At 44.6% G+C, this 12,442-nt stretch overlaps 1 protein-coding gene and 1 long non-coding RNA gene across 2 annotated transcripts in view; one reads left to right on the top strand and one right to left on the bottom strand.

Annotated features, from left to right (window-relative positions):
- Nucleotides 1-12,442, top strand: part of LOC107223090 (pleckstrin homology-like domain family B member 1) — a 29,736-nt gene that overhangs the window by 14,086 nt on the left and 3,208 nt on the right. The window contains exons 3-11 of the mRNA XM_015662666.2: nucleotides 1,193-1,366; nucleotides 1,438-2,620; nucleotides 2,713-3,553; nucleotides 4,456-4,838; nucleotides 4,954-5,104; nucleotides 5,252-5,483; nucleotides 5,572-5,740; nucleotides 7,292-7,442; nucleotides 12,082-12,258. Coding sequence (XP_015518152.1) covers nucleotides 1,193-1,366; nucleotides 1,438-2,620; nucleotides 2,713-3,553; nucleotides 4,456-4,838; nucleotides 4,954-5,104; nucleotides 5,252-5,483; nucleotides 5,572-5,740; nucleotides 7,292-7,442; nucleotides 12,082-12,258 — 3,461 coding nt within the window. The remainder of the gene's footprint in view (nucleotides 1-1,192; nucleotides 1,367-1,437; nucleotides 2,621-2,712; nucleotides 3,554-4,455; nucleotides 4,839-4,953; nucleotides 5,105-5,251; nucleotides 5,484-5,571; nucleotides 5,741-7,291; nucleotides 7,443-12,081; nucleotides 12,259-12,442) is intronic.
- On the bottom strand, nucleotides 7,932-10,002 carry LOC124295512. Its single transcript, XR_006905464.1, has 3 exons — nucleotides 9,764-10,002; nucleotides 9,516-9,608; nucleotides 7,932-8,144 (listed from the first exon to the last, which is right to left on the bottom strand). It is a non-coding gene; the product is annotated as an uncharacterized LOC124295512 (long non-coding RNA).

A 12,442-nucleotide genomic window follows, 5' to 3' on the forward strand; every position in this document is an offset into this window, starting at 1 on the left:
GTAGTCTACGATGCATGCGGAGATTGGCGCTGAAGGTTTCAGACACTGGTTCACGCCGAGGGCGGTAACCCGGGATTCATATACGAATATAGTCGCTGGAAAATTATTCTACGGAATCATCCGCCAACGGCTGCTGCACCGGCTCCAAGTGCTACTTTGCGTCTAGCTGATCATCGTCGGTTGGAAGAGCATCCAGAATTACGTTTCTCTGTAGAGGTTTACTGGCAGCAAATAACTTGGGAGAAATTGTTCCATGTTTTCTTTTTTTTTTTTTATACAGTTCCGGGTATACGGGAATGAATTTCTATCAATTGAATTGCGTAATTTGTTCGATAGAATATTAGGTAACAACGGTGTCGGGTGATCTGGACAGATATAGTCGAGACCATGACTGATACTACTTTCCAAATTCTTGTCGATTCCGGTAGGTTCTGAAATTCTTATTCGACTTGACCACCTTCCTAATCTCGCACTGCAGAGACTTCTAGAAAGAGACTTAGCCGCACTCCGTGTCTACTCTTGCAACCGACTGCGCGTGCTTATTCTGGTAATTTGGTATTTCGGGGACTTGGACTCCCCGCGACTTACGGACGAACAGCGTTCGGAGCCGGTGCAACGGAGCCAGTATTCCCAAAACGACTGAAACGCCGTCGTCGACGTCGTGCTCCCGGGGCTACGCCAAAACTATATATAAATCCCCGTCCTTTGTACTCGTCGAGCCCTCGAGACCCACGGCTACGCTGGTAACCGGCAACTCCGGCATCAACAGCAGCCCTCTTCGAACTTGCATAACGCCGGCACCAACCCGCCCCAAAATCGTAAACCGGGACTACGCACCGTGGTTTCTCCAACTTCATGGGGCGTCAAAAATACACCAGACTGTTTTACAGCCCCGTCAAGAACGATGGGGACGGCTTACACTTGCTCCTTCAACCCGAACGTCCGTCCCTCCATCCTGCTTTTCAAGCTCATCCTCAATGAATGAATTACATTTCTGCATAACGCCGGTCGTTCGATTAACCTACACCGCAAGAGGGTAATTAATTGGGCAATTGCTCGAGCGCGCCATTTACTCGGCTGCTGTGCCGCGCACCCCTTTCGTCAGCAATTATCGTTTGTAACATCTACGAAACGCAGTCTCCACACCGCGATGATTCTGACGAACCTCTTACCTCGATTGTTTCACGCAAAGGACGAGTCACTCTCGGCTCAGGCAGGGAGGCTGATATCTCGGTGTCGGGTACGGGAATCGAGCCGATTCACTGCGCCATCGAGAACGAGAACAATGTTGTGACCCTGTATCCTATCAGCGGGAAAACGGCCGTCGATGGAGTTCTGGTGAACAGTCCGGTTCGACTTGCCCAAGGTATGAAAGTCGTATACAGGTGCCTAATTTATCGACATTCCTAACATCTTCGTCTTGTTCCATTTGCCCAGGGTGCATGCTGTCCTTTGGACGATCGAGTTACATGAGGTTCAATCACCCAGCAGAAGCGAAACAGTTGAAATCGGTTTTACCGAACTCGAGGATATCGATGGCACCGATATCATTTTCGCTCGGCGACAACTTGGAGAATCATCTGGAGCGGAAGCCACCTGTAGCGCCCCGTAAATCGCCCCGGAATTCGTACTCCGAGGACGAGGGTTTCCTCGGCAAGCTGACGAAGTTCGAGATGCTCGCCAGACAGGGTAGGAACGCAGTTTGCGTTTCGCCGAAGGTTTTCCCCGCCGGAAGTGGAACGGCGAATGTTCCGGCTGACCAGATACTGGGTTACTCGAGGTCGCCAAGCCTCGCGTCGCTCTCCAAGGCAAACAACAACAACAACAACATCGCACCCCTTCAGAACCTGACCAATTTTGACGTGAGCAGGTCCAACACCCCGACGATAATCGCGCACGACGACAACCGGCTCCAACGACGCGAAGTGAGCAGATCTCCGGCCGGAAACGGAGTCTCAAGCACGTCGGTGCCCAACCATAACAACCTCCAGGTATTCGGGAGCCAGGAGAGTTTCGGGAAACCGATCTACAAGCAAATGTACCATGAGAACAACAACGAGAATAACAGGAACGAGGAGAATCTACGCGTCGGTATGTCGCAGAGTCTGGTCTGTCAGCGCTCCTCGGAGTACGACAACTTCGGAAGGGAGTACGACATGAGCCAGAGCCTGATCGTGGCCAAGACAACCACCGAGTATTTTCAGGTAGATCAATTTGGCTCGAACCCGAATTTGCGGGACCATGAAAATGGTGGCTTGGGCCTCGTGAATGGCGGCTCAAACCCCCATGTCAGGAGGATCCACCCCCCAAGTCCGGCGTTCAACCGGAATCCAAAGTACAGTGACCAGCCGAGGAGAACCTATGCGAACTACGCCAGAGTCAAAAGCCCGACACCCAGCGCCGGAAGCGGGTGCTCGATCGAGGAACTCAGAGAAAGGCAGATCGATGCTGAGAACAAGAGGAAGGAGGCTGAGTCCAGGCGCAGGCAGGCACAGGAAGAGAGGATGAGGGAGCAGGAGGTCGAACGACAAGAAAAACTCAGACTCGAAGAGATCCTGGCCATGTGCGCCGAGTACGAGAGACAGAGCACGGTTGATCAGAGACCCAGGCAACCGAACAGGTGAGAATTAAAGGGTGCAGGATGTCATCGGGGAATTCCTCGCTTCCCATTATCGCTTCTCACACCGTCTTATTATATATTCCATTTTTCAGGATAAAGACGAACGGCTCACTTCCTCGGGAGAAGCGGCCCGGCTACAATTCCCCCTTCGACAGTCCGATCAGGAGTCCATCCTCCAGTGGGAGTCAGCAGAGCAATTTTTCATTTTCCGAATCTTCGAGGCCGGGGGTTTCCTACGAGAACGTCAACCTGGTCCAGGGGGCCAGGAACGGCCGGACCGAAGTCGTTTTTGGGGGTGAAACCTCAGGGGAGAACGGCAACGAGACCATCGCTGTGAACTACGAGAACGTTAGAATAAACGAGGCCACTTCGGGATACGGGAAAATCCAGGTGGTAAACTCTAGGAGCTTACCGACTCAGAACTACGAGAATTTTTCACCTACGAATGGAAATCTTCGACCTTCGCAAATCGAGGAACACAATCCGGTCGTGACGAAAAATAACGCAACGTCTTACCAGCAGGCGAGAGGCTTCAGAAGCTTTAGCAATAACCAACAGCAGCAGCAACAGCAGCAGCATCAGCATCAGTGTCAGGGTAACAGGAAGAACGGACAGCTTCAGAACAGCTGTGAAGTTATCGAGAACAAACTTGCCATATCGAACGACGACCTCCTCGAGGCTATTGAGCAGCTCTCGATGATATCGAAGTCCAAGGAGGCGTTCGCCACTCCGAAGAGAAACAACACCGAGAGGGATAACGCCAAGTCGAACGAAGCCAAGGCTGACAAGGCCAGGGAGGAGCTAGAGATTGAGGACAGAAGGAAGTACGTTGAATTCTTGCAGAACGAGAAGGTTCATATACACGGTAACATGGATGTGCTCAAGAGGAGCATCGCTGACATCGAGACACAGGAAGAGGAAATCGGCAGAGAGGTGAGAATCGAGTGATTTTTTTTTTCACTCAGAACAAAACTCTGACCACAACACTTCACCATCCAATATGATGATTCTGTGGAGAGCACTTCGGTGTGACCCTTATCTTGAGGTTGATAACGAGTTTCCTATGTACGGGGAGTAACGTGAGGCATAATTTTAAAATATCAGGTTTCAATATTCAGCATCTTCAAATTTGAACTCTTCTCTCAAATCCTTCGAAACTAACGCCATTCAAAGCACAGTTACAGTCCTAGCAGTTCGTAATGAGAACCTTCAATTTCAACCGTCACACTTTCTTTTCTCAATGAATTGTGGTCCGAACGCGGAGGCGACCAGCTGTCATTATTATGATTAGCATCATTGGGTAACTAGAGTCGCAATCCGAGTTCCAAAAACTCTTAGCTAAACCCGTTTCGCGAACAAAGTGTTGGCGTATTACGTCACTTCAATGTTATCTGCGATTCGAAGAGGCGCGGCAAACGCGACCAGGTCAATATTTGTTAAGCTTTTTGCATTTATGGTTAGATAGTCCGAATGCTTCCCCTCCATCATACGCAACTTCTTATCTCGCGTGTCGTGACACATGCGATCGCATGCGGCTTTGTGTCGTACCTCCTTCGACAGTCACCTCTAGTTTTCTTACAATTAGTTGCACTTGAGCTCGTCTGTATATAGTATAGCAGTGTTTCGCGTCCCACGAAAAGAAGCGCAGTGAAATGCCTACTAAAGTCAAAAGCCTACAAAAATTTGCTCGAATTTTTTTACGCCGTACTAAAAGTGACGCAGGCTGCATTGGATTAAGAGAAAGAGAGGTGCGTGAAAACTTATTCGATACACATATTCGAAGAATAGTGATGTAGCGTTTTGGAAGTAGTTAACACAGACGCATAAATTTTCAGCTGGAACTTGAGAAGGCGCTCCTGTCGGCTGAGTATGAGGCTGAGTCTTTGAAGCTCTCGCAGGATGAGGGGGAGAAAATACGGACCCAGATGCGGATCAACGAGCTCGAGAGAGAAATGGCCGAGGATACCGTCACCCAAGCCAATCTTCAGGCGGAGGCCAAACAGAGGGTTCAAAGTGCTCAGCAGGCCTGTTTCCGAATCGAGGAAGAGATCCGGGAGGCCGATGATTCCGCTGACGAAAGGAGGCGACAGGATCTCGTTGAGAAGCTCTCGGTACAGCAGGACCTTCTCGAATCCGAAAGAAAGGCCTTCGAGGATCTAGAATTTCATCACCTCGAGGAAGAAGCCAGCAAACTTGCCACCAGGGAAGAATTGCAAAGGTTAGCAATTCGTTCGTCATCTTCTTCAAAAGCTCCTTCTCGTCTCGTGGACGTTTGGAAAGCCTTCGCTCTTACCGTTTCCATTTCTGGATCCCTAATTCCTTTCTCTTTTTAGGTACCTGAGTGATTTATCGACCAGAATAGAAGCCAAAAAGGCTCAGCTCAACAATCTCGAGTCTCAGCGAACCGCCGCAAAGAATACTGCCATCAGAGACACAAGGAGTCTCGAGAGGCAGAAGTTGGGACACGTTCGTCGCCTCGAGGAGGTAATCGCGGTTTTGTTTCCTCCGCGATGAGACAAGCTCCACCGCTCACGATTTCTTTATTTTTTTCATCTCGAATTATTTCACATCTTCGACAAAGATTCTAGACATTTTTCCAATATGGCCTAATGTCGCGGTGAATTCTTTCAGGGTCGAAACAGGCTCCGGGCAATCGACGATGAACTGGAAAGCCTGTCGCGTAACGAGGCCGAGAATCCGGACGAAAAACGATCACCGAGCCGAGAGGATTTCGACAGGATATCAAGGGTCACTACGGACTCACCAATCGTCCAGACAACCGGCCAAGGCAGTCTTGGAAGAAAAACGATCGAGTCGCTCAAGGAGATCGAGCGAAACAGGCAGCTCCACCTTGCCAAACAGGGTAAGTTATCGTACTGTCCAACTACCAAATACCGCAGAACTTCATTACTCCGAGCTGTATTGACAACGGGATTACGGATCATTCACAGGAAGTCAGGTGATATCCGAGGAGAGGCGGAGGGTCGAGGAACTGAAAAGACGGGTTCAGGACGAGGTCCGGACCCAGTGGGAGGAGCGGAAAATGAACTGCGCTTCTTTCAACAGCGTCGAATCTGGAGAAGAGTCGTCAAGTTATTCTACCGGCGGTCCGACGGAGAGGTGAGTTTCACCCTCTTATTTTTGTCCCAGTTTTACGATCATGGATTGACTGTTCCTCTAATACGCTCGATCGAAAAGTCTAATGAACCGCTTTTTTCTACCCGATCTCCGAATCGTTACAAGTACCGAAAGTTTTTTTTACTGACTGGAAGCGTCACGAGTAAATGGACTTAATTAGCAAGAAAAGCTTTACACCGATTGGTGAGAAATGAAAATTGTTTGAATTCCCGTTTAAAGAAATGATCGGTAGAAAATCTGGTAATCTGATGAAAATAAGCAGTTTACGTACACCGCTTCTATTTAGATTCGAAGTAACAGGTTTGTTGTTTTAGAATTTTTTTTGTTAGCTTGTATCAGAGGCGTGTGACTGGTAAAATTTATCAGTACCAACGCATAACTTACGAGGTAGTCATAGATACTAGCGTAGGAAATAGATCGAGTCCCGAGGCGATATCGTCTGATCGATGAACGAATTGGTGCTAGTGCAGAATGCATAAACGTGTGGTACAGTATAACGCTTCTCTGCATGTCAAGCAGCACATTCGTAGAAATTATCGCAAGTTATCGGTGAGCTGACTGTGGCGTGTTGACTCACGTTGCCAGAGCCGATGATGATTTTGCGAGAGAGAGAGAAGAAATAAAAAAACAGGCAGACAACTGTACATCATAGAGGAATATAGAAAGCGAATTCAGGCTAGAGAGTGGCTTGTGCGGAGTGATCGAAGAGGGACGGTGGGGCGTGTTATCGCCGCCGATACGATATCGGCTACCTCTTGCTTTCGTCCCGTGTCCATACGTTATTATATCTGAGTGTGTCGTTGCGATGGGTATTAGCGCGTTGCGAGGTAGCGGATGATGACCGTCTACTCCCAAAGCCGACAGTAACTCGGCGATAAAAGTTAGAAAATCGAAACCGACGAGTCGATAAATTAGGCCAAGGCGGATCGCCGGTTAGCTTTTGACGCTAAAAATGATCAAAGTTTAGTGTTTTGGGTGACGCAGTTCACCCGCCACTCGAGTCCAACAACAAGTGAGAGTGGCGAATTCGCGAGTGCGGATCAGTTTTTGATGCACGGTGAAAGAAATTTCCCCAGCAAGATCAGAGACAGTTCGAATGTTCGTATGCATATTGGGTTGAGAATTCTGGGTACTCACCAGGGCTGATATTTGACGACGAAAATGTGCGATTAGGACGATATGAACCTCCGTCAAACAGGTGACGTTCTTCTGACCGAAGCAAGGTCCACCGGATGCAGCGTAATAACGTACATAACGAGTCACAGGTGGTATCTTTGTGCGAAAGACTGGCTTTTAGAAAACTGTTACAAACCGGCGCGAGGATTGACGATCCGAGTTTACGCTCGAATTTCGTAAGTCTGACTATAACGTCTTTTTTCACTTTTCTTTTCATTTCTCAAAGAGCGGGTTAGTCTTTGAAGTGTAATCAGCAGGCGCGGAAGAACATTGAACGGCTCATTAGACTCGTTTGATCTCAATATTGCCCTGAATTCGAATTCGAAATGCAGATTCGTTTCGTATTTTTTTATCTAGCGGAAGCGGAAGCAGCGATGGGGCCGATGGAGGAACCAGCGAGAAGCTTTCACCCGGGAAATCGAGTCCTGGACCGAGTCCTGGTCCTGGTTCCGGAAGCGGAGGAGCTGGACCCTCCAACGGAAGTTACGCTCTGCTTCAGCGCGGCAATGTGAGTCTAATTTTTGTTTCGTGTTAGAATAATTTTAATTTTAGCCAAAACCCACGCAGTCAAGCCTCTAATATCTCCAGCTAGGATTTGTCAAAGTCATTCACAATTACAAAAGTAATTTGAATGTTTCTAAATAAAATCTTTTCGGCGCAAAAATTCCGTTTTCACATCTCACTCCTAAAAAACTCGAATCGCTTCTCCCAGCTCTCTCATGCTTTGGCTGCTAAAGTTTCATCAAGCCTTCGATTGCGAAACGAATTACTGTTTGTCAGGTGACGCTGTAAGTCACGGACAGTGATAATAGTCTCACATATTTTTGGCATCGTTGAAGAAAACTAAAATTATTGTTTGTTTTCGTTCGGCTCTTTATTACACTTTAAATTCACACCATCTGTCATTTTTGAGGTAACGTAATACGATTTATCTATATCTATAGACACAATATCGTGAAAAATTTACAATTGGAGAAGGTGGAAAAGAAAATTCGAAATCGTAATATTACTGCTACCATAATTTACTGGTAATAAACTAATGAACGAACAATTGTTCGGCCTCTTCCTGTTGTACCGAAATTGTTGTTTACTCTGCGATTCTCTTGTCTCCTTGTCCTCTTCTCGTCTTCTCGCACCGATCTATTCTCGAGATAATAGTTGAGGATTTCCGGGAGGGCATTTGAGCAGGGGAGGGCGTCTAAACCTATTTCTGGAATAGGCGCGTTATATCGGTGAGATTTTCTCGGATGAAGAGTATCCACTCGTCGTTTCGGTACAAGGAGCACCTGCTCTAACTTATCGGGCAACATTTCTCGACACAAATCACGTGGAATAAATAGAACACGTGTTTCTGAATAAATCAAAAAAATTTGGAAAACAAGAAGAAGAAGAAAAAGAAACTTTTCCTGTGTACGTATAAATCTTTTTCAAGCGTTGCCAAACTTGCCAAGAAATTTTGCATTACTCGCTTCAGAGAAAATACTGAATCATCCTGCATCGGTCAGGTGCGTTATGAGATTTGCGACTCGAGGAGCGCGCCTCGCAAATTTTCATGTTTTCCTGTCCGACGCCTCCAGGTACTTAAATAAAACCCAAGGCTCTTTGAACTCGGCACCGTGCAATGTTAATTATTACGACCCGGAAACCACAAAGCGGCGACGACACTTTCATGTAGCGTAGGTATAATAACCGGTAAGCTATGGGGTATGAAAAGATTATAACGAAATCCTTGCAGTTTCTTGCGTCTTTTCTCTCCATAATGCATCGTAGTTTATAGCCAAACCACTTATATCGGTATGAATTTCAACGTGGCAATAATAGACGGTGTATTATATGTGTATAAATTTTATGGTTGATCGTGGGTGGGATCGTTTATAAGCTGTCAGCAGCTGTCTATGAAGATAAAAACAAAAAAAAGATACCGAAAAACAAGTAAAATAGAGAATAAAACATACGTATTTTCGCGATTACGTATGTATTTCTTGTTTTTTGAATTTTTTTTTTTTATTCCGACATCCCTTTTTTCATCCATCGTCTCGGAGATTTAATACACACTTGTAGACAGATATATAAGCGAATAAAAATGTTACTCGACTTTAAACATTATATGTATTTACAAGCGTTAGGTAAATTGTTGCGTAACGTCGAATCGTACCGCTTTGGACTTATAATTACAACCACGTTATAATTCCACGAAAGAGAGAGAGAAAAAGTGCAAGCACACCAGGTAAGAAGATGAAAAAAATTTGAATCTATGTTTCGTATGTACGTTATGGCCTACGATGTGTAGAAAGTTTTCACACCGTGGTCCTCAAGATCATTGCATAACCGGGTATGTATGTGTAAGTTATACGTGCATGTCCTCACGTTGTCAACGCTTTTTAGATGAAAACTTTGAAATACTGCCAGGCGTGCGTGAAGAATCCATTTACGCGTTTCAATGAAAATACCGAGAGCCGAGGTCGCTGGCAGCTGATTCTAACTAAATATCCATCCAACGTGTCCTAGATTTCGGTGTACAACGCGCGTTGTCCGAGGACTCGATGTTCAAATTAAACCTCGTTGTATATCGTATACATACCCTCTTCTTCACGCAAACACGAATCCAAGAATTATACATAGACCCGCGACGATGGAAACGTTGAACGATGAATCCTGAAGGCTTCTTTTCATTCTGTAATTTATCAAGATATAGCACAATTTCAATGAAATTTCGGAACACCTGACTCATTTCTTTGCTGCACAAATTTCATTCGATTCTTTATATCTTTCAAATTCTCGCCATTCTTTCCACCTTAGGCATTCTTCCACATCTCATCATTATCATACCCTCTGTATTGTTCTGCACACCTTAGACTCGGAATCGTCAAACCACGCGATTATACCGAATAAGTCGCGATTGTTTCGCCGTTTGGATTGCGGTGAATATATAATTACACACGTAGGTTGGTACTTGCTCTGATGCCTCGTGTATGCGTAACCCGGAGGCCTATTCGGGGGTGGAGGGGCGTCGCGACGCATCGACGTCGACGCGGGAATCAAACGGCCCCGATCCTCTCATCGTCAGTGCCTTCGGCAACGCGTTGACGTCCGCTAGCACGCATTTACCAAGGAACGAGCAATCCTCACGATTATTATAAGTGCCAGTTTCTTGCACAACTGCATACCTGTTCGTGGTGAAATAGCTTGTTGTGCTTGCCGGTCGCGCCTCCGCCTTATATATATATGTATAAAATTGTACATGTATACTAGAGTTTGAACAATTTTTTCACTCCTCTCGTGAAAAAATTTTAAGTATTTTTAGCGAGGGTTAATCAATCGGCGTTTTTCGTGTATAACTGTTGGCAAAAAATTTTTTTACCGTTCACTTAGACGAGACTCGTCGACGCAATTATGTCCCTAATATGGATTAACTCACTCAAGTATGGAAGAAAGAAGAATCATGTGAAGAAAAAGCACGTGAGTTTCTTATAATCGATTGCGTGGGTTCATTTTTATTTTTATTTTTTTTCTATTACTCATGTTAACTTATCTGTATGACATCGAAAGAAAAATAATCTTCTATAATTAGACTTGAGAATCGTTTGTAATTTATAGCGGATAGATATTGTAGACTGAAAAACTGAAAGGAAATTATATTACAATATTGATGATAGTATAATTATTAATAATAAAATAAGCATATATTTTAAACCACAAAAATATCTTCCGAATACCGTCGATTGTTATAAATATACTTTTTCGAGTTTCATTTTGAACGTGCAATTTTTGTTTTTACAGAATTTTTTTTTCTTGACTGAAAACTTGCCTATGTCATCCCTTATTCGTATTCTTAATTAAAAATTTGCAAACTGAGGTGCAAGCTGGAGAAAAGTTGTGTAAAAACAGGGAGGAAATGTCGATTGTCCAATCGATTAAAATCAGTCCCTTCTCTCGTTCTTCATTAGCTTCTTCTTCTCCTTACTCAATTGCAAACGGGAAATATCCCGTTTCAGAAACGGCCTCCATGAAAATATGCAGAAGGCAGTTGTAAGCAGCGATTGTTCCGACTTAATAAAAACATGCACATGAATTCGTTGAAATTGCAGTTGTAATAAAGCGTTTGCAGAATGTGTATGAAAAATTTCATCACCGCCTTTGTTCAACTCTTCATATTATGCGTATGGCTGTGAACTAAGAAATGTGAACGAATCCAAACCGCGCTTAACGATCTCAAGTTTCGCGAACGCGGTTTAATCCCACAACCATAATTTAAGCACTTTGCACGCGTTGCAATCTGTTCGTTGTATTGGTATAATAATTCTCGACTAAAACCTGTACAACATTCTAAACTGGTTTAGTCAGCGGCATAGTCTAGGATCGATTTCGGAATGTGTAGGTAGATATATATGTTTAAATAGAAATACATATATACATTTTTTATTTTTTTTTTTCTTTTCTTTGCTAAAAATATTCGTCGCTAAGTTTTGAGCCTGGATATCTAGGTACATATGAAAGGTCTGTGTATATATATACACGTACAGGATTTTATGATACATTCTTTTTTTTTTAGATTCTGACTATTTTTCATGACTTTTTTTTAAAACGAGTTTCTTTTTTTTTTCTTTTTTGTCATCTCTACTGGAACAATAGGTACTGATTTGCAATTAAGAAAAGTAAACACCGTATTACGGAGCTAAAAAAGACTTGGGTGTGGTTTATAATAGAATATTGCGGAAGTGACGGAAGTTATAACGCTTGAAAAAACATTTTAACTAGCTCGTCAAGATCCGTCAGCTGCAGTCTTGTCAACGGGATAGACACCTAGATGTATATATACATATGGGTAAACATAGAGTGAGGCACAGACAGATGCACCGATATACCTACGTGCCGGTACACATAGCGTTCTATTTCATTGTAAAATGAATTTTACAAAAATAGCTCGTGGCCCGGCGGCAGCACGCAACGTATAAACGTATAAACATGATGTATATGTTTTGTATGAAAAGAATGTATATATTTGCCCGAGCCGTCACTCTTCCGCAGATCACTGCGTATACATATATAAACTTTGAGCTTTGCTACGTGAAAGAAAAAAACAAGAGATGACCTAAATATCAGTAATCGATAATGTTTTTTTTTATTTCTTCTTCTTTGATTTGTAGCCGAGAGACGAAAAACGGATATCATCCGAGGGCGAAAGGACCAGCAGTAACAGCGGAGGTATGCCTGACGGAACCGGAAGTCGACCTCATTCGCAAACGTCCAGCGAACTCGACACTCTCGGACCGCTGCGGCCGCTGCAGCCGGTTAAGCATCGGGAAAAGCCGAAATTATTGCAGGTGAGGATGACTTTGGATCTACGAAAGATCTGATTTTGAGTTCCGGTAAAGCGCGTGACGTCAGACCTTCAAGTTTCACCGATTGAGTCGTATTTCACGATTTTTTCGACACCTGAGCGACGGAATCGTCTCGTACTTTCAGAAATGATAACGCTGATGACAGTGATTGTCTGCTCACTTGGAT

This window comes from Neodiprion lecontei, chromosome 7 (genome assembly GCF_021901455.1).
Source record: "Neodiprion lecontei isolate iyNeoLeco1 chromosome 7, iyNeoLeco1.1, whole genome shotgun sequence".
Taxonomy (NCBI): domain Eukaryota; kingdom Metazoa; phylum Arthropoda; class Insecta; order Hymenoptera; family Diprionidae; genus Neodiprion; species Neodiprion lecontei.